Source organism: Sphaerodactylus townsendi, linkage group LG07 (genome assembly GCF_021028975.2).
Source record: "Sphaerodactylus townsendi isolate TG3544 linkage group LG07, MPM_Stown_v2.3, whole genome shotgun sequence".
Taxonomy (NCBI): Eukaryota; Metazoa; Chordata; class Lepidosauria; order Squamata; family Sphaerodactylidae; genus Sphaerodactylus; species Sphaerodactylus townsendi.
In genome coordinates this window covers 34,685,887-34,708,477 of record NC_059431.1, presented here as the reverse complement: position 1 = coordinate 34,708,477, position 22,591 = coordinate 34,685,887, and the positions used below count along the sequence as shown (strand labels likewise).

Genomic DNA, 22,591 nt, shown 5'->3' with positions numbered 1-22,591 from the left:
GGGGAGCTGTCATGGCCCCTGCAGCTCTACAGCATTGTTTGGAGGCGGTCGCTGGTTGGTTGCAGCAGAGCAGGCTGAAACTGAATCCATTGAAGACGGAGATCCTTTGGCTTGGCCGCAGGGGGGAGGCGGGGGATTTCCAGCCGCCAGAGTGGGAGGGGGCCATTTTGGCTCTGGCCCCCTCTGTCTGCAGTCTGGGGGTCCACCTGGATTCGTCTCTTTCAATGGAGACCCAGGTGGCCCTTGTAACCTGGACTGCGTTTTTCCATCTTCGGCAGGCCCGGCGGCTGGCCCCCTTCCTCTCTCAGGCAGACCTGGCCACTGTGATACATGCAACGGTCACCTCCAGACTTGACTATTGTAACTCGCTCTATGAGGGCCTTCCCTTGCGTCTGATTCGGAAACTGAAACTGGTCCAACATGCAGCGGCGCGTCTGCTCACAGGGGGCGCCTTCCGCGATCATATCCAACCTGTGTTACGCCAGCTGCATTGGCTCCCAGTGGAATTCCGAATCATCTTCAAGGTGTGGGTTTTGACCTTTAAGGCCTTACGCGGCCTGGGACCCTCGTACCTGAGAGACCGCATTACCCCATATGCCCCTACTCGGCCTCTGCGCTCAGCAGAGGCCAATTTGCTGGTGGTTCCTGGCCCCTCGATGATGCGGCTGGCCTCCACACGGGCCAGGACCTTTACAGCCCTGGCCCCGGCCTGGTGGAACACTCTTCCTCCAACTGTCCGGGCCCTGCGGGACCTTGGTGAATTCTGCAGGGCCTGTAAGACTGAGTTGTTCCGCCAGGCCTTTGGAGTATCCAGCCGCTGAGTGGCGCCCCCTCCCTCCCCTCCCCCCCTTGTTTTCTGCACTTACCATCTATGCACTTTACCATCTTTATTATCCTCTTAGAGAGGAGCCTGGCACCTCTCCCTTTCTTTTGCTGGGGCGATCTTAATGAATTAGATGTCAGGATACTTGTTATCGTTATATTGACCGCTGTTTTAAATGGATTTTAAATGGATTTTAAATGGATTTTAAAGGATTTAGTATTGTATTGTCCGTACTGACTTTTAATTGACTGTGTATCTGTAAATGCTGTACACCGCCCAGAGCCCCTAGGGGATGGGGCGGTTTAAAAATCTAAATAAATAAACAAACAAACAAACAAACAAACAAATATTTGTTTGGGACTAAATTCTAATGCGAAAGCATATTTTCTAATGCGAAAGCATAATATTTTCTCAACTGCTGCACCTGTACTCACTGTACTATCATCTTTCTGTTGAACAGAGTATGCTGGGGGTCCTGCAAGGACTTGTGGAGGGCACTTCAGCCCCCCCTCCTAATTTCCTTTGTTCCTTTCCTGGCAGCTCCCTTTTTTATTCTTACTCTCTACCACATACCACTCAGCCTACCTTTTTCTGCCTCTATTTCAGCTTTCTCTCTTTCCCTCTGACTGGAAGCCTATGTTGTGGAAAACTCTGGCCCAGTTGCAAGATGCTGATTGCTGGTCTGGTCTAGGTCCAGTTGTGTAGGGATGAGCTGCTGACCCAGCAGCACCGTAAGTAGAGCGCTGGAACACCGGCACTCCTACAGTCTTCTGGTCGCACTGCTCCCCCACCCCTCACCCCCCGATGAGTCACGGGTCATGAACTGCCTGGCTCACAACCACCGGGTGTCCCAGACAAAGGGACAATGGTCTTGCCCCCAGGTGAGGATTAGGCCCAGACGCTGATGCTCCTCTCCGCACGTAGCAGCCAGGTGAGATCATACATCACATGATGATCTCTCAGTCTCCCGCTCTCCCGGATTTCCGATCCGCCTCTTCTACACTCGCTATAATCATAATAAAAGGTGCCAGGAACCAGCACGCGGCAGAGTCGCTAGGAACACGGACACCCGCGCTCCCGCTGCTGGCGCTCTCCACCAGATGAAACCTCAGCGTCTCGCCTCTTTCCTTAGCTAACGCACTCCTGCGGGATGACTACAAGCTGGTGCCGAAACCCTGGAATCCTCAAACCTCACCCTGCTTACCGTCGCCTGGCAAACGGCAGCGGTACCGACGCCCGCTGGATCGGGCGCGATCCAGGGACTCCACCTCTCGGTACCGCCCGGTCCGCTTGATCGGCGATCCAGGGACTCGAGTTCTAGGACACACATTTGCCTGACGAACCAACGGTAAGGATGGCAGCTTGCAAAAGCAGGGCTTATGACAAGAACGTTAGCGAATTGAAAGCGCTAGCGAAAGGCGGCAGGGTCTCCATAAAGAGAGGGGAGCTGCACAAATTGGTTGAGGAGATTGAAGCTCAATGTCCATGGTACCCAGAAAGGGGGACATTGAATCTTAAGGATTGGGAAAACATAGGGCGACTCTTCACACAGAGCCTCGCTACCGACATATCACTGCTACTGACGTGGAGGCAATGTTATGTCGCCATCAGCCTGCAGGTCTATGGCTCCCTTGCTGTAGATCGCCCTCCTTTCGACCCTTCAGCTTCAGTTTCACCCCCGGAATTTTCTCTATCCACTAAATTGGACGCCTGTCCTCCCTCTGCCCTCCTTTTGCTTCCCTGCCTCCTTTCAAATTCTCCCGCTGCTCGGCCACCTCCTCCCTTCGCCCGCCTTCATTTTCTAAAGCCACCGCACTCTGGCCGGGCGCCATCGTGAATGGCGCTGGGTTTCAATACCCTAACAGAGAGTATTAGCCACGATCTGCAAAAGAAGGAAACCCTGACGGAAGACGATGCCGACATCCTTGCTATGTGCCCCGTCCACTACACAGATAACGAGGGGGAGGATGGCATCATTCGGCGAAGTTGTCGAGTACCGCCCCTCTAGGTTATAACATTCTCACTGAGCTCCGCAAGGCAATGCGGGACGTAGGAATCACCAGCCCCTATGTGAGAGGCATGTTGGAAGCAGTCGCCAGGAACCACCTAATGGTTCCGGAGGACTGGAAAACCACCTTTCGCATGCTTTTAAACCCTGCACAGTATGTGATCTGGGAAAGCAAGTACCGCCAGCAGTGCATAAGCAGAGGAGCAGCCTCTGGCGGCGCCTACACCGCTGCGCAGCTTTATGGCTGCGAAGCTTTCACTAACCCCAACGCACAAATTGTCCTGCCGGAGGCCACCCCACGGTCGCCTCTGAATGCGCCTACAAGGCGTTTTTGAAAGTCCCCAGCACCGGACGGCCAGCCCAAAGCTTTTCTAGCGTCCGGCAGAAGCCTCAGGAGCCCTATGCCGAATTCGTGAACAGGCTCCAGGAGGCCCTCAAAAGGCAGGTTGACAACGAGGAGGCCCAGGGCGAACTCCTTAAGCGCCTTGCCAAAGAGAACACCTCCGCTGAGTGCCGCAAAGCAGTCACAGGTCTAGGTAGGAACCCCGAACTGGCCGACATGCTTAAGGCTTGCCAGGATATCGGGTCTTTCACCCATCAAGCCAGCCTTCTAGCCACAGCCCCCTCCGCTGCCATGAGACAGCCCCGAGACGAGTGTTTCAATTGCAACAAGCCAGGACACTTCCGTAAGGATTGTAGGCTGCCCGGTGGGGGGGCCTACAGCCTGCACGGAAGGGGGTCTCCCCCAGAGGGCGAAGACCCCCAGGGAGTGTCTAAGACCAGGTGCTCCCAATGCCCGCTGGGGAGGCCCGCACTCGGGCATCTCCCCAGCCTGGAACCAAGGTCCGCACCTCCAAACCCTTCCCCCGGAGCTCCCCTATGAGATCTTCGCTGCTCCAGCTCAGTGTAGTGATCCCATCCCCACGGAGCATCTCATTGGGCTGGTCTTGCTAAAAGCTTCTGCCACTGAACAGGGATTGCTCATCATCCCAGGGGTCATCGACTCCACGCACTCAGGGAGCCATCCACATCCAGGTGTGGACAAACATCCCGCAGGGAACTGCCAAGTTCATCCGATCATCCTGCCCCTATGCTTTCACTCGAAGTCTGATCTTAAGTTCAGCTAATCTAAATCTCGTTGCTTGCTCCCCCCCCCTACGCCTATACTTCCTGCTCTGCTAACCCCTTCTACTTCCAAAGTCACCATGCTCTCCGGGCCAGTGCCCCAGAGTGGCACGTGATTTCAAAAAATCTCTGCAGAGTCCATAACCACTGAATTGGCACAGAAAGAAATGCTGACGGAAGAAAACGCCAACATTCTGGCACTATGCCCAGTCCGTCTCATTAACCAAGAGGGACTGCTGTTTTGAACTCCTCCTCAGAATGCCCCATAGCTAATCTACAGGACAATGAGGCATGGAAAGGGGAAGATGCTCGCACAATGGCCTTAAGCCCAAAGTCCTTCATGAAGAAGAAGCCCCCTTGGCCCTCTCCAGCTGTAAGGTTCAAACCAGATCTCATAGCCTCTGAGCCTGTGCAAAGCCCTAAGCTCAAAGCTCCCAGTGGCAGCAAAATCGCCAGTACCTCAGGGAAAGCAGGATCGCAGCCTGCAAAGGAATCAGCCCTGCAAGATCCAGAGAGCAAGACCTCAAATCAGAGATGCAATCCTCCTCATTACTTTATATGTGCTCTGTATGCCTATATATGTTCTGTATGTCTTGCCCCTTCTCAGAGACCCCTAAAGTTTTCCCCTCATAAGAGGGATTTTTCCATTGCTTCTAAGCTACGCCTTGTGCCTCAATTAAAGTTTTTCTCCTTTTGATTATGTGTGCCAGTGCCCTGAAAGGTTTCACCCATTACAGCATCAGCCTTGAGCGGGACACAGCTCACAAGATGTTCCCTAGGATGCCTGTGGAGCCTGCTTCGAGCCACCTCCATCTTAGTTAAACCCTCAAATTCTTCTTTAAAGCTTTTCCTTGAGAACCCTTTTCTTTGGCTGTCTGAGCCTACATTACCACATTGGCATAGCACAAGTTTATATATGGAGCCAGAATTATTTCCGTGCTCCCACATTTTCCGCTGGGAACACCTGGCTAGTCACAATGCCTGGGGCTCTTCAGCCACACTCTACCTTACACAGCCTCCGCTGTGAAGGTAGGGAAGCGAAGTTCAAACCGCCCTGTCTCTACAGGAGGGGAAGGTAAAGTTCCAAAACCTCCCCCCTTTTTTTCTTTCTTTCTGCACTTTGTATTGTCTCCTGAATTCACTCCCTAAATTCCCCAGGAGCTGTTCCCTCCCTCCCTTTCCTTCCTTCTATTTTTTCAACTAGCAAAGGCGGGAGGGCCAATTGGCTGACTGGCCCTCCCTGGATTAAAATCTGGGCTCCATCCTGGTACCGCAGCACTGCCAGGACAGGCCCCAAGTTAAGGGGTTGCTGCAAACACAGATCCACTCATGATCTGGGTGGGTGGTGTTTGCCAAAGCGCAGGGCAGCTGTATGAATTCAGCTTGCAGGCCCTGGCGCTCGACCGAAGCCGCCCCTTAAGGAGCGGTCTCGGCGGGCAGCATCTCCCCAAGATAATTCGATTACAGATTCAGCACCATTCCAGCCTCTCGGCGTTAACCATCAAGGTCACGGTAAGTACATTTTCCCCGCAAAGAAAGACCCCCCCCTTTGTGTGTGAAATTTACCCCTAATCGCCTGATTGCTTTGTCTCCCGGATGCATCCATCACCCAAAAGCGCATCCAAGCCCTCCTTTGTGTTGCAAATTAAGCATGCACAGCCACAACTCCCTCAGGGTCCGGCTAGCCCCCTCCTCCCTCGAGGCTCGGACTCCTCGCTTTGACGCGCACTCCTGATGACGCTTCTGAAGCCAGCTCCCATCAGGATCAGCCTACCCTCTGCCCTTGCTGTCAAACAATTTAAAGAAAGAGGAGTAGGCGGCCCCCCAGTAGATTGCATTAAAAGCAACCTTCACGCAGGCTGCAAAATAAGCCTTCTTATATTAAACTCTAACTCAAACAAAAACTCGATCTTGACCTCCCGCCATCCGCTCTAGAACCGAGCCTGGCGGGACCCGGCCCCCTCCCATAACCTGGGGAAGGGGGTGTGTTTCAGTCCTTCTTCCTACAGGTCCCCTGTGGATTCCGACTCGCCATGACCGGCCAGCCCATGGAATGGCGCCAGGAGGAAACCAACCCCATCCCGGAGATGGAACAGATCTCTCTGGAGGATCCTGCCCCGCGGCCCCAACGGAGACGCCTCCGCCACCGCCCGGACGGTCCAAAGACCCGGATGACCTGGGGGGATGTCAAGGCAACCACCAGCCAAGCTCGAGAGCTGCTGCGCCAGCAAGGCTATCCCAAGACACCCGAGGGTCTCTGTGCTGCCATCTTTGCGATCATCACCGCCAACTCGGCAGTCACCATTCTCTGCCTGCTCTGCTGCCTCCTGCCGGTGGCAGTCGGCCACCCCCTGATGAGCTTTGACCAGACCAACATCTGGGAGCACCTGCTGCCGCCGCCAACGTTTCGTCCCTTCTGCCTGGGCCAGCTATGACTCAGAGGTTGACGCTTCGTGTGTCGCTGCTCCTCATCTACAGCCGCCATTCTCTCTCCCTCTCTGCCGCCTGGCTGGAGTTTGAAGTTACAGCCAGGGACACCCCTGATAGGTTAACCTTTGGAACTCCCCGCTGCCTCCGGCCACCTGATTGTTATCGAACATGCCTCCTCTCGCAGCCTTGCTCGTGGAGAGTCACTGAACTTGCAATGCTAAAGACTATCAGTAGCTCTCTCTAATGCTCTTGAGAAATCCATGGACTCTACCACCATCGCCTAAAGGCTTTGGTGGCCAAAACAGCAAGAGCCGTGCATTGACAATTATGCAGCCATGCTGGCTGCCCCCCTTTTCCTTTCATCACCTAGCCTTTGTATTGTTTAGCTATGTTTATTGTTTCCATCTACGTGATGCCCTTTGGAGCCGACCTCCAAAGGGAATTATTGAGTACTGTAACCCAGCTGATCATGGAAGTTATTGCATGCTTTAATTTTAGAAGTTATGTTATTTGTTGTTGTTGCATCCGTCTGCCGGAACTCTCTGCTGCCGCCTCACCATCGTCCTGCCTCAGGCTCCACCCCGAAGCCCACGCGCCGCCGTCGCTCCCCCTTCCCTTCGGCCCCCCTTTTTGCCGGGGCGACGCTGCTCTAGCCAAGGCGGAGTATGTTTCCTCGCTGACTTCCCCTTGTGGGAATCCCCGGACTTATTTCCTGTAACACCAAGACTATCGGCCGTTCTGGCCTGTGTCCTTGCGAAGTCCACCAATTCTAATCGTGCCACCATTGATTGTCTGTCATTGTTGATTCATATGAAAGTGCATGAGTTGCCAAATACTGTACTACTGTTCAATTCTGCATTGGTTTGATTGTATGTTTTATTATTGGAGTTTGCCTTGCTCGATGCATATCTACTTTTGCCTGTAACATGTGCAAGAAACCCTTTGACTTTCCCTTACATCGCAACCAAGTTCTAATGTTGCACAAGCAGCTCGGCCAGCTTGGCCAAACGGCGGAGGAGGTGAGCCGCCCCTTTAAATCGCCCCCTAACAATTCGGCCTCCCTTCTAAATGTAAAAAAGGAGGAGATGTAGGGATGAGCTGCTGACCCAGCAGCACCGGGTAGAGCTGGAACACCGGGCGCTCCTACGGTCTTCCGGTCCCACCGCCCCCCCACCCCTCACCCCCCGATGAGTCACGGGTCATGAACTGCCTGGCTCACAACCACCGGGTGTCCCAGACAAAGGGACAATGGTCTTGCCCCCAGGTGAGGATTAGGCCCAGACGCTGATGCTCCTCTCCGCACGTAGCAGCCAGGTGAGATCATACATCACATGATGATCTCAGTCTCCCGCTCTCCCGCTCTCCCGGATTTCCCCCCGATCCGCCCTTCTACACGCCCCCGCTATAATCATAATAAAAGGTGCCAGGAACCAGCACGCGGCAGAGTCGCTAGGAACACGGACACCCGCGCTCCCGCTGCTGGCGCTCTCCACCAGATGAAACCTCCGCGTCTCGCCTCTTCCTTAGCGACGACCCTGCGGGGATGACTACACAGTTGCATAGTGGGGAACTGCAACCTCTTGTGTAAAACACCACATTTCTCCTGTACCCTCCTCCCTGCACTATTTCTTCTTTCCCACTTCCTGTCAGCTCCCATATCCTCATGCTTGCCTTTGTCCTCTCCTCAACCACCTTTTATCTGTCCCCATTTTCAGCAGGACTACAGCTGAACATCAAAAAGACAAAAGCAATGACTACTAAAATTGTTCAGCTCAACTTTAAGGTGGACACTGAGAAAACTGAGACTAGGATGTCTGTGCAGCCATGAAGGAACTAGAAAAGATGCTTAAGGATGTGTTGTTGGCTCATTCATGCCGTAGGGTTCCCTATTACTATGCAAAGCTGTGAAAGTATGATGAAGAAAGCTGACAGGAAGAAAGCTGATTGCTTTGAAGTGTGGTGTTGAAGTAGAGTGCTACAGAGTTCTCCCTCAAAGGCCAAAACAGCTCCAGAAAGGGCCATGCCCCCTCCTGCTGCCGTTTAGTGGCAGAACCCAAAACTTGAAGGCTGATGTTGTTGTCGTTGCTGTGTAACCCCACAGTGGACACTTACAGGGCTTTAGTTTCTTAAAGCACTGCTTCTATTATTGGGGGGGGGGGGTCGCTTTTACTGACACAACCCTTTTAAGATTTCAGATTTTTCTGCAAACCTGGGGCTTTCCTCAGGTTTGTAGAAATGTCTTATCTGTCCATGGCTCCAGACCCTGGATTTCAGTATCCTTTGATGAGGCCACCCATCATCCATTGATGAGGTCATTGATGATAATTAGGTATATTGATGATGATGGAACTTCACAAGACAGCTATGGGTCCAGAGGAAGCAAGCAAACAAATGAGGTTCTGTATGTAAGTAATCCTCTGAAATAGGATCAGTAGTTGCAACTCATTAAATGGAGAAGGCATACAAACGGGCAGCAAGAGTTCACTATGTTAAACAGTCTGTAACATTGCAGACCACAAAAAGAAGAGAAACCAAAGTACTATGGAAAAAATGCTTTAAAAATCATAACGGAGAAGGTTCATTCTTTCAACAAAATGTTAGAGAGACAGCATGTAAGTCATTCCCATTGCAATGCCAAAGGCAATAAAATTGAGTAACTGGAGGTACATACTTCAGTGTATCTGGAAAACTACTTTAACCACATGCAATTCTAATATTTTTAAAGCAATTATATTTTAGTGAGTATGCTGTAACTTTGTAAGAATTTAAGTTTACCTACTCGTTCTCAATTTTCTTTAAAAAGCAGCATTAAAGATCCAGACCCTTGACATCTGACATGAAAGATTTTCAGGAATTCACTATTCAGATATCCAAGGCAAAATACTTTTCCCTCTGCATCTGAGTCACATTAATACCCGTCAGGGTTATATTATTAAAAACGTTAGCATAGTTAGACCTGTGGATCTCTTGCACACAACAACTAGTCTATTTTATAGCCAAATTACTGAAAGATTAATTAACTCTAAGAGGTCTGTATTTTGCTAGCGGGTTTTTTTTTGTTTTATTTTGAGGGGAGGAATTTAAATAGCTGTCATTCTTTCTCATATGCCATTGTTCCTAGTGAATTCCCACCTTGCACAAATTAAGCAAACACAGCAGCCAGGCAGTTTTTTAAAAGGTAATTTAATAAATAATAAGAATATTGCAAATCCAAAAGGTATGACATAGAATGGCTATGTTCACCCCCCCACCCCCGTGCCAAACTCTGCAGCCTTCTGCCCTCTGTAGCTAAGGTTCCAGCCATTCCCTTAACATTTCAGTGCAGCAGAAGCAGGACTAGAGCTGAGACTGACTTACCACCAGCCCTGCCATTTGAACCATTCTCAACTGGTGAGCAGTTTAAAATGTTTTGTCTACGAGAGAATGTGGGAGAGCATCAGGGCTCATTCCATTGCAGCCAAAGTATCTAGAGAAGCGAAAAACATGGATTGCTAAATATAGAGACAATCTTAATTACACTTTCCTAGGAGTAATCCCTATTTAATATATCTGAGTACAATTCTGAACACACCAGTTTAGGATTGTTCTCTTATTCTCAAATGTTCCTAATATTCACATGCACATTTCTTGGGCTGTTCACAAACATAATTAGAAAAATTACAACATGTTATGTTATGTTTGGGAAAAGCCAAGTGACACCATCTCATTTTATATCTTTTATCAAGAGGAGACATTAACAATTTTTACTTTGAATGTCTATCCCTAGGATTGCAAGTATTTATGTACCGCATCCATACATTCAAATTAATCAAAGCAATTTTACTCAGAAATAGCATGGAACTTAAAATTTATTGTTAGACATCCAAAATGGTTATAAATAATAAGATACATGAAAGATCTTTACAATCATTATTTTATAAAGTAATGCTTATGTACATGATTTACAGGCTTGTTTGTACAGCTACAACCTTTCACATACAGAATACTGCAATTGCGAAGGGAGAAATCAGCTTTGTTTTACTTTGTAAAGTCAGTTGAAAGACAGCTGCTTTTGATGCTGGGATGAAGTCTGTTTCTTCAGGCTCAGCTACCAAATGACCAATTGAAAGCAGGTACCACTTGGGCTGAGAACCTTTTTGAAAAGAATTTCTGACATATTCATAATTTAGAACATAATTTTCAAGAACATGATTAGGTTTCTGAAGCATCCACCCAGTCTTTTTTTTAAAAGCACTCCATCTTTTATTTTGAATAAGATAATTGTCTGGACCACTTGGACACAGCTAATGCTAAAGTGAAATGCACCCCTTGTTCATTGTCCCTTTGATTATTATTATTATAAATACACGTTACACAATCAGCCTGTCTTAGGATTTTCTGTGCATGCAGAAATCAGTGTGGCTTGCATGCACAAGTATGAGTATCTTCACTGCAATGGCAGCTATAGATTGTGTGCGCATGTGTGGACTGCCCATTCTGTTTCAAGGAACAGGGAAGCCGATGTTATTTGGGAGCTCTGGATGAGCAGCATAACTGGCTGCAGTGCTTCATATTTGGTTAGCAGCCCTTTAATCCACCAAGTTAGAACTTTAAATTAATTTATTCGACTTAACAACACCACGAAATTAATGAAATGCTAAAAATAACCGTAGGGAAATTATATATGTTCAATTGTAGCTGGCAACAGAGTTCCAAATCTGACTTCCTACTTGTATTAGATCAATACAGTAAATATGTGTGCTAGAATTTGAAGGCATATGCTCTCATGGAGGTTGGTCACACTTGTACCATTTCTAACCGAGGCCAGAGTTAAATAAAGGTTCTAATATCTTGTGCTAATGCAATGCAGTTCATTTTTAAAAACCTAAATTCACTTTAAAATATAATCTCTCCAAATCATCTCGGGCAACAACAAAGGGCCACAAATAATTCCCTTAGTGTTCAAACCATTTATGAAAAACGCAAAAAGTTGTGACCGATCAACTACTTCATACATACAACCTAATTAAGCCATAACAATGATTGTGGTAAAAACAGAAAGCCCAATCAATAGAAGAGGCTGTTGTATTATTGTGATAGGTGGAATCTTAGCTTTTGGTAAAGAAATTTGCTAACTCTGGAAGGCAAGCACTATGCAGTATTTAAGGCGGCTGCATATGGTAATGAACATTGCTTAATGACTCGGCCTGTGGTTAGTACAGACTTTCACTCTTATATAAACATTGAATGCATTGATCACCCAGATGCACTGGCAAATGCTGACCAATCCAGCATTCTCTGTAATTCATATACACACACAGAATCAGTGTGAAGAGAGAAATTGACATCAGAACACATAAACATGAAAACTCTCAGGGTGATAAGCGATTCACTGAGCTATTTCCTTCCCCAGTTGCGGAAAGCTTGAGAGTTGTCAGTTTCCGCGGAGGATGCTGAGGGCTCTTCCGAAGATTATCGTCCATCTGCAGGAAACAAATCACACACCAGTTCAAATGCCTGATGAACCAGGTATTTACAGCCTTGTTTACACATAACAAAATTTAAACTATTGTCAAGACTAAATACGTATACTTGTGTAGTCTCATTGAGATGAAGGGAACTGGGCTAGGGTGAGCATTCCTGTAGAATCAATCCTTTCTTAATATCTCAATTTTCAGAGTACAACTGACAAACATGTTATGCTGGATGCTATTTCAACTATCAGGTGTACATAAGTAAGACAGAGAGGATGATGAGGGGCCCTTTACCCTAGCCACACAGAAGGAGTTTTTACAGGAACCCCCTCCCCCCACTCATGCTGCTCCTTGGGGTTCCCTGTCACTGAGGAGCAGCATTTTGGGGCCTGTGGTGGAATGGGCTTGCCATAGGGACATTTCAGGCTGATATAAGAGAGGGGAGACAGAAAAGATGTACTTCCATGCTTGGAATTAGACAGGATCCAACCCAAATAAATTGTGTTTGTCATAAGCAGTGACAGAACATGAAACAATTTTTCTAGAACACACCCAAAACTTATACTTTTGTTTGATAATTACTTAATGTCACTCTCCCAAACAGCACACTTGAAATCAGAAAATGTGATCAGATCCAATCTACAATGTTGAATTTACCAAGCCAAGTGATATCCATGGCTATTATTAAACAGCCATTCCTAATGCATACTTAAACCAACTTTAACTAGATATTGCTAAAGCAATGACAGTTCAATCAAACTAGGCGCAATGGTTCCATGTGCTTCCACACAGAACTGGCAGGGGCAGTCCAATCTTAAAAGGAAAATGGAGCTATGAGGGAGAAATGCAAGAGCCTCCCTGCAGTCCACCCCAAAAGTTTCTGACAGCTGAAGCAACTTCTGGAGCTGAATCTCAGCTGAGGAGAAAAGTGCTCGAGAAGGGAGGTTCCATCACCATTTTTCCCTTTTGATTTTTGCCACCTCTCCCCTCAATCCCATACCATCTTTCTATCTGACTGGAGACAGTCCTGGTTTAAACACAGAACTGCTGTCGTCATGCACAGCTTGGCCCTTCACTATTTACCAAAAGGTCACAGAAAGGCTGAAAGAAGACCTTTTCAATTAAGTTGGATTCCTTGTTTACAAGCTGTATGAGTTTCTGCAGGTTTGCATCAATGGGGTCTGGACCTGCTGGAGAGATGCCTAGATGGGCAAAATGCATAGACAGAGGGAAAAAAGTTAGAAGGAATTGTGTATTCTTTTTATAAAACTTTTCAAGTTTCTGACAGGTCAAAAAGAGAATCAGAAATTGCATCCTTCAAAAGTCCTCTACCAATTCCACTTAATATCCTCCCCCGTCCTCAACTCAAGAATAACAGATTTCCAAAGTTAATCTGTGAAATTATTTAATTTTAGCATATCTTTCTGTTGAAAGTATGGCACATATTGGAAGAGAGAAAGCACAGGTTACCTGTTATATTTACTCTAAAGTAGCATCTCAGGATGTCATCACAGAAGCGACATAAATTGGGAAGCTGCTTCAAATGATCTTGTAACTGGACTTTTGGGAATTCCACTTTATAAAGAGGAGCAAGGAAACCAAACACAAAGGCATCCAGAGTTGTAGGCCTAGAAATCAAAAACATATGATTCTCAAGCTTCCATAAGAATCTGTAGAAACCAAAGAAATATAAAACAGAAGGCAGCCGTCTGAGGATTCTTAGAGGCTTTGCGTTAGCATGTGTGCTGGTGCAGAACTATAGGCAGAAGTGCTCAGATGGCACATTTTGTTATTTCCTTTAAAAATGAGGCAAGGCTGTGTTCAGTGTATTGTCAAAGGCTTTCACGGATGGATTCAACTGTTTGGGGTGGGTTTTCTGGGCTGTGTGGCCGTGGTCTGGTGGATCTTGTTCCTAACATTTCGCCTGCATCTGTGGCTGGCATCTTCAGAGGTGTATCACAGAGGGAAGTCGTAACAGACTTCCCTCTGTGACACACCTCTGAAGGTGCCAGCCACAGATGCAGGCGAAACGTTAGAAACAAGATATAATTATAAAACAGCAGCAGTTGTGACCTGATATTTCAAGTCCGTTGGCAACTCTGATAGATGCTAATATCAAACACTGGCTTAATTTCAGCAGATCGCATAGTGAAGAGAAGCAAGAATGGATAAAGAAAGAAAACTACATGGAATGTTAATACACAGATGGTGGTGTAATGCTCTCAGACATTCCAAAGAATCAAACTCAGGTCTCATTCATATGTTACTGCAGCAGCCCAGGACAATGTTCAATGTAAACTACTTCTCATGCTACTACAGTAACATCTAGATGCTCCCATACTGTCCAGTTAAAATCTTGTCAGTTAAAATCTGTTTGACCAGCTTTATTCTCTGTGCCCCCTCCGTCAGAACTGAGGCAGGTGGCAACCAGAGACAGGGCTTTTTCAGCAATGGTTCCTCTTTTATGGAATGGCCTCTCTCTTGAGGTCTGTCAGGTGCTTCTCCAACTCTCTTGTTAGGGAACAGGCCAACACATTTCTGTTTACCCAGGATTTTTAAGGGGTTGGTCTTTTAACCACATTTTTAATGTGCTCTGAAAACTGTTATTTAAACTGTTAAATGATCTGTGATTTTATGCTAGATAAATGCTTGAGTCACAAGGCAAAAAATAAAAATAAGCATATGTAGTTCTCTTCTAGTTAAGTCCCAGGCACACCACTGCTAAGCAACACTGATGTGCAATTCATGTCCTCAGAATGAAGACACTGCCTGAGCTGCCATGCCAGAACGACCGTCTCCCTGCTACTAGTAGTAGAGATGGTTCCAAGAACTATTTAAGCTGCAAATTTCATAATGCTTCTATGAAAAAGAATACATTTCACTGAATATGGCGAATGGCACACATGGTTGCAGCAGACCATTGATTTCAACTCCAGACAGTCATTTTCTTTAACTTAAAAGAGGAAGATGGGGATGGCAGAGATAAGGTTGCGACTAGGCTGAAGGAGGAAGTACTTTGGAAAACTCACTGTGGAAGCTTCCAGGCTACCGGCTATTTGGTCACTGGTCTTCACACCATCCAGCGTGAAGCGAAATAGTTTCACACCAGAACTACAGCTCAGCAGTTTGCAAACCATTATTTGTTGGTTTCAAGTCTGAATCATACCATGCTGTTCAGCTAAACTGTGGCCTGTTCTTCCGTAGGACCGTGATACAGGACAAAGGGGGTACACCAGAAGCCAATTGTGCCCAGCATTAGTCGGCAGGAATTTATGATGTTGCTAAGATGCCTTCCCGCATTCCGAGTGCTATTTTGTACTTTAAAATAACATTTTCTATTGCTATTTTATTAATAAAATGTCAAATGAATGAACAAATAGATGAAGGAATATACAGTGCTTTCATTTGGCTGAAAAGAGACGACATGCTCCTTGCCAGAAGCATGGGGCAGAAGAGGCTAGACCTTTGGCTTAGTTAGTGTTTGATTTGCTGGTACGCAGTTTTGTCATTCCAGTTGCAGAACCAGGAAGAAGGCAGATTCATCCCAGGGATGAAGGACATTACGTGAGCTCTATTTTTAGGCCTGTCTCTTCAGCATACAAAATTAGTCATCTTTTAGTCTGACGCAACCTCCACTTATTAGTTTTGCGAATCAGTCAAAAAACAATCCTAATCCATAGGGACAGAAAGACAAAAAATAAACCAAAAAAAATCAAAATGACCCTTGTCTTTTAAAAGAGAATATAGATTTTGTCATTTAACATATCACACTGTATGCTGCAAACGCGGTACTTACATATTTCCAAAAAAAAAGGGCAATGTTCCTAGTCTGCTTGAAAGAAGATTCAGACACTCCTTGGCATCTCTGTAGATCTAAGGACAAACAAAAACACTCAAAGCTTATCTGCACTTTTTCCAAGTACTGATCATGATTTAATTTGCATGGGATTTCCGTACTGGCAAAAGGACTAAGCAAGAATTCATGTGGCACAATGTGTATCACTTAAATCCATCAAAGATTAATTTCCTTCTGTTTATAGTGGCAAAGATTACAGGAGGCATGCATTAACCCTAAGGCTACTGAACTTAATGTGTGACCTTGCACTAACCTGCCCCTGCCTGTGGTTATCCTTTTGAATGCTAGACTCTTCTTCCTCTTGCTTGTTCTTTGCATGACCACACTATTATCACATCCGCCTGGAAATCAGAGATTTCATGTTCATCATCTGTGCCTTGACCATTTCACAGATTAACTACTGCAATGTTCTGTATGTTAGGATGTCTTTCAAGATATATCACAGGCTTCAAATTGGTCAGGACGCAACAGCACAGCCTTTTTTAACTAATGCTGGATAGACAAAATGTATAACATAAATTCTTTGTAGTCTACACCTGTTGCCAAACTTGCTTCCTGGCATGTTTCCAAGAAATATTGGGTTCAGGTCACATTATACTTCAGACTGCAGATCACCTCTTAGAGTGTCTGTTACTTGCTCAGATTATTACACAGCATGCTGGATTAAGTGGACCTTGTTCATATCCAGCAAGCAAGAGTGCCTATTTTCACATAATGCACTCTAGTTATGTCTTATTGTTACAAAACTCTGAATATGCCCTCTTGCTGCACAAATTGCAAACAGTTAATAGACTTTGGGAAGGTTAGAGAAAAGGCGAGAGAGAAAAGGAAAGAGAGATCACAACTAAAAGAATACTTTATCATGCATAAGCCTCTCTACCCACTGAGATCAGGGATAACCATACTCTGCATTTTCTCCAACAATACAGAGCTTGGCATGTTCGAAAAAGCACCCAAATACTTTGCCAGTGGATATTTTTCAGACTCCATCTCAGTTTTGGTTTATAAATGGAGACAAGTGGAGTAAGAAGAAGATAACAGAATGCTGAAGTGGTAGAACAGACCGTAAAGACTGCAGATGGAGGATCATGACACATTTTTGGACATTTCCCCTATGTAAAAAGCTCCCTGCAAATTAAAAACAAATAATAACAGTGCAAGAAAGTGGGTGGAAGGTTAGGGCAGGCCTGTGTTCAGTGCTAGTATCTTTGCTTTGTCGACAGAAGATCCCACATTCAATACTGTGTCTTGTTTAAAAATCACTTAGTGGATGATTTGAAAGTCTTCTCCTTGAGGTACTGGCAATCTGCAGCCAGGCTGAATAGACAGTACTGGCAATACAAGGCATCACAGAATCAGTATAGGGAAATGCATGGGTTCACGTTTGTCCTTGCTCGTGCGGTTTTTCCATGATCATGCAGCATTTTGTGCAAAATAACTTAAAAGCAGGAATCCATCACCCGCAGTTCAAAGTGGTAAAGTCTGCTCTAGCAGCTCATTTTTCGGCATGGATAAGCCAGGCCTCAGGAGAAGCAAGTAGAAAGTACCATTTTGGATTCTGTCTTTGAAAAAAAAAAAGGCTTAAAAACTTCATGCAAACAGAAATTCCACCCTGACTTATAGACTGATTCCGCATGGGCCAAAAACAGCAGTGTGAAAATGGTGTAAAAGGGTTTAAAACGGTGTAAAAGGGTTTATACTGTTTTCAAACTCGCTGTTTTTGGCTGAATTCAAATTCAGCCATAGTTTACTATTGCTGGTTTCTATTTGCAGGGAGTTTTTTATGTGAAGGAATACTCAAGGCAGTCCGACGCAGCGCATTCCTTTCTATCATCCTATTTTCCAGCCTCTGTAAATCAGGCCTCAGTGTGCTTTGAGGAAAAATTTTGCTATTGCAAAATAGTACATGAGATCTGGATAAATAATAATAAAAAATAGACATTAAATAAATTTATTTACATCTGCTTGTGTTTTTTTAATTGTAGATATTAGTAATTCAAATATTTGCCAAAAAGACATGGTATAAGGTCATATAATGCACTAGGAAAATGTGCAAAGGGGAGATGTTTTAGGAGGTTGAATGATCAGTAGAGTTCACTGCTCCCTCCAAAACTATTTAGCTAAGCTTGTTACAAATCAGTATGGGTAGACATCAGAATAGAAAAAGTATACATTAAATCCAGGAACAAAAGAAATTGCCCAGACAGCAAGATAAATGTCACAAACCAGTCACACCAAATATAAACACTGAATTCTGCAGTCAAAGAGTTGGAATGCAAACACTTAGTATATGATTTTAATAAATTTGCATCTATTTGACCTATATGACTAACATGGCAAGACGTACCTGTGCTTCTACTTCAGCAAGACTGCAGAGAGGAGACCCCTCTTTGGTTGCCAAGATCCTATTAAGTGCTTCCCGAGACATTTTCCCAGGCAGGTACCAATTCAGGGGAAATGGAATCTTTGAACCAAAGCATGGTTTTGTCACAGTGTAGTAATTATCAGCTTCCACCCAGAAAGTATGCAGCTATATCATAAAGATAACGACCAAATTAAATACAAATCAAAATTAAACATCACACTCACTTATCAAGGATCAAAATTGTTTGTCTATCCAAGAAGTAAGCTTCTGTAACGTGCGAACCAGCTTGCATTTAGAAGAAGAGTTTTTCTCAACTGTAAGGAGTCTCAAAGTGGCTTACAAACTTCTTCCCCTCCTCTCCCCACAACAGACACCTTGTAAGGTAGGTGGGGCTGACAGAGTTCTGAGAGAAACATGACTAGGCTAATGTCACCCAACAGGCTTCATGTACAGGAGTGGCTTCATGTACAGGCTTCATAATGGCAAACTAGCATGCCAGGGAGGGAGGGAGGGAGGGAGGGAGGGAGGGAGGGAGGAAGGAAGTAAGGAAGTAAGGAAGTAAGGAAGGAAGGAAGGGAGGAAGGGAGGAAGGAAGGAAGGAAGGAAGGAAGGAAGGAAGGAAGGAAGGAAGGAAGGAAGGAAGGAAGGAAGGAAGGAAGGAAGGAAGGAAGGAAGGAAGGAAGGAAGGAAGGAAGGAAGGAAGGAAGGAAGGAAGGAAGGGAGGGGAGCATGTAAGCCATTCATATTGTGTAAAAGCTCCTAAATGACAGCTATTCCAAGGAGGGGTCTTCACCCCAACTCCCTCTGGAGTCAGGCAAGACAGCAAGGACTGTGACAGACAGGGCAGAACTGGGTACTGTCTGGAGCCTCAAATTGCCTAAGCTTGTCATTGTGATTAAACAGCAGTACAGGGAAATCAGGACCTTGGGAAAAATCCCTACTCTTTGGCAATTTAAGTTCCTGCCCATCTTTCATCGGAAGGTGGAATGGAGGACAATTTGGGGGCTGCACCAGGTAGCTCAACCAGCCTTATGGCAGTTTTTGTGGGACAAGTGCAAGCTGGGACCACAACCCCCTTAACCCCCACCTGCCTCTGTATAATGTGCGAGTGTGGGGGGTGAATCTTAGAACCTGTCAGCTCAAGCCTGTGCTGGAAATTAATAAATATGATTCCACGAAAGTCCTTCTTGCCATTATAATTTGCAAATAATCTTGAAACTTTCCTAAGAAATGCAATTTTAATAATAATTGCTGGTTCCTGAAGGTATCTCACAAAGACATTGAGTGAGCCATGTGCTTGAATTAGCTTTACAGCACCCAAAATCACTACCTGTAGCCCCTAACAACAACTCTACTCACCAAAGCAGGTTGTAGTTTTTCTTCAAGCAGTGCAATGTAGGCTAGTGTGTCAGCTCCTTCTTTTGCAGATAGTTCATAATCAGCATTATATTTCTGCCAGTGAAAAAATACAGCAGATGGAGCACAAACAAATTATAGAACAATTTCCAAACAGAAAAGAAACAGAGCTACTGAATGTCCCACTATAGCAAAGTAGTTATTAGTTCCTAGTTGCATAAAATACATTTAACAAATAATGTATCTACCTTGAGTTCATATTCTGTGAAGGAAGTAGGCTCTTGAAATATTTCAAATAAATAAAAGAAAATAAATTACTCTCTTGATATTTTCCAACTTCATAATTTCACAATAGAATTGCTGATGTTATCCAAACATCTGTTTTTAAGATCCAGGAGAAACACATACCTTAAAACACACTGAAGAAATTTTAACAAAATTGACTATTGATGTTTATGAAACAGAGCTGGGAAGTGCCTTCATAGACTTTAGAATCATTAAGAGCTTTAAGAGATAGTAAAGAAGATTGAAAAAGGTTTATTCAAAGTATACTTGGATTTCTGTTGTTTATGTCATGCAGATAATCTGAAAGAGATGAAGACTGGTGAGATGCAATCCTGCTCTTCTAGGCATCAGACTGCAGAATGGCTCCACATCACAGCCCAGCAGAGTTCTCAACATCAGTCAAACTGCAGCTGTGCTGAAACAATCTATTGCAACCTTGACCTTACACACAAGACTTCCTGCATTTTGCACAGGATAGCAACCCACAAATAAATGCAAGCACAACAAATAGTCTTTAAATGTTAAACTGACCTAAACATGAGATGTCAAATTTGGAAACCCACCTGTTTTCTTAAGAAGTTTAGTATTTTTGCTGGCTGAGAAATAACAATGTCATCCGATACCAATAATGGTACACTCCCTAAAAGTTAAGAATTAATGTCAAGATCATATAACCAAAAAGACTCTAAGGCTAATTTAACTGATGCTCAAGTTTGCTCACTGGAGACAGCCTTCCAATACAATACTTTGGATATCCCCAGAAAATCGATGCTGTGTCAGACATTTGCCTGAGCAAGCTAATATTATTATAGGTAGCCTAATAGTCTTTGCTTTTGGCACTTGGTTTGAATTACTACTCATATCTTGTGGTTGCATTGTACCAGTGCAACAAGAGAGGGACTTTTATCTTATTAAAATGCATGAGATTGTGTTAGATTATGCTATTCTATCATTCTGCCATCATTCCCCTGTGCGCCAACATCTGATTTTCACACAAGACTCTCCACAGTACAACTGCACTGTCCTGGGATGCTAAATCAGTGCAGCATGCTAGATGATCTGGTACAACAAAGGCTTGGCAAAAAACTGTACTGTAGTTGGTCTTATCAACATTTTAAATTTGAATAACAAACCACATGAGCTAAGGTCAACTCCAATAGCCTGTTAGTGAGATGTGAGCACATATGCAACTGTTTCTTAAAATGAAGCCTAATACAATAATGTACACATTAAAAATACTAACGGAATACCTCTCAGTGCGCTCCATGAATGATCTATAACATTCACTTTCAACGGTGCACCAGAAAACCTCCCATACACCTGTAAAAAAGGTTACAATTAATTCAGCCATTTATTCTGTAGAAATTATTCAATTTAAAAGTGAAAATAAATGGTAAGTTTTCATTTACAATATGTCCCATTCCTTTCCTGGAATACATAATTATGTCTGCTGCTGTTACATCAGGTCTGCAATACAGATCTATGAAAATTAATAGATAATTTACAGTTGATTAAATGGAATGCACATTTGGTTGACGGCTAATTGGAGAAGAAGGCATAACTGATTTTGCAATACATTCACCCTGGTCTACCAGGGACATCCTTGTAATATGTGCAGCTTATGTGGATGAAGATGCACAATTGCATTCCCAGCTGTATTGCTTTATCCAGACAACACAGGAAATGGGTAGGTCTTCTGAAGGTGATGGAACATCCAGTACTATCTGGAGCAACCAGTTGCTGTGGACAGCTCAGTGCAAACATCTAGAGCTCAACTAGGACCCTTGTGAAGAAATACAGAGTACAGTAAGGGGTAGGGACCATTTCTCTCACTTCCGTCTAACTTAAACATCATGCATCACATGAATGTAGAACAACCAATGCTTTCCTGATAAAAGGGATTCTTATGTATTTATTTACTGTCTGCATTATTTATTATTTTACTTAATTGGACTCATGGGGCTTACTTCTGAGCAGAGGACAGCTGAACAAACCTTCCCTCCGAGGAAAAAAGTGATCTGTCACCCCAGGAACAACACGAGATTAACCACACTTCCACCAAAGCCCAGTCTCGCCTCGAAAAGCCCTGGGCACCGCGCTCCCCAACCCAGAGGCTCTATAGAACCTCGCCTCTCTCCTCCCCGCCTTGCCCTTCAGGCCCGCCGTTACCAGGACAACGAGGCATTCCGCGTGCACCGACGGAAGCCCCCAATCGCCACCCCAGCAGCGCAGCTCCATGGGAGACGCCATGTTGACGCGGCGACTTCTGCCCTCGCGAAGCCACGCCCATAATCCCGCCTCCTTTGCAAAAGGAGGTCGGGGCTGCGCGAGAGGAGGGCGCGCGCTTGCTGTGCTTATCACGCGCAGTGCCGGGGTTGTAGACCGTGGGTTGCGGCAGAGGGGAGGCGCGCGCTCTATAGCCATTCAGATGGTGCGCACCGTTAGTGCTGTTTGTGCTTCCTCTACGAGCTGGGGTGGTGCCAGCGATGTGCTCTCCACTTTCATTTTAGTAGTCTCACGGCATCCCTGTGTGACTGATAGTAGGTTGCGAGAAAGAGTGCCCAAGGCAAGGCCGGCTGGGGCTGAGGATAACTAGAACAGTTTCTCAGGACGGATAGCCCTGCTAGTCTGCGGCCGCCAAATAAAACAGGGGGCCAGTCCTGCCTTAAAAACCAACAGGTTTGTTTTTTTTTGCAGCGTGCATCTCATGCAGTGAGCTCTGATTCATGTTAAATCTTTAGTAGTGCTTTCCTACACAAATCTACACTCTTCCGAGCCCATTAAGTTCAACGGGGTGAGAAAAGGGTTACTGCTTGAAAAGCTGCACAGCCCTTGAACTTCTGATGTATTTGACAAGTATTGTGGTTATTACTTAGGGCTGGCAAGCTCC

At 45.4% G+C, this 22,591-nt stretch overlaps 1 protein-coding gene across 1 annotated transcript; it reads right to left on the bottom strand.

Moving 5' to 3' along the window:
- Positions 1-10,216: 10,216 nt before the first annotated feature.
- Positions 10,217-21,993, bottom strand: MTX3 (metaxin 3). The gene is made up of 9 exons (XM_048504019.1): positions 21,871-21,993; positions 20,952-21,021; positions 20,265-20,341; positions 19,420-19,512; positions 18,043-18,225; positions 15,636-15,712; positions 13,310-13,467; positions 12,953-13,041; positions 10,217-11,848 (listed from the first exon to the last, which is right to left on the bottom strand). Exons 1-9 carry the CDS (start codon positions 21,949-21,951, stop codon positions 11,738-11,740), a joined length of 939 nt encoding a protein of 312 aa, XP_048359976.1. The 5' UTR covers positions 21,952-21,993; the 3' UTR covers positions 10,217-11,737.
- Between the last annotated feature and the right edge of the window lie 598 nt (positions 21,994-22,591).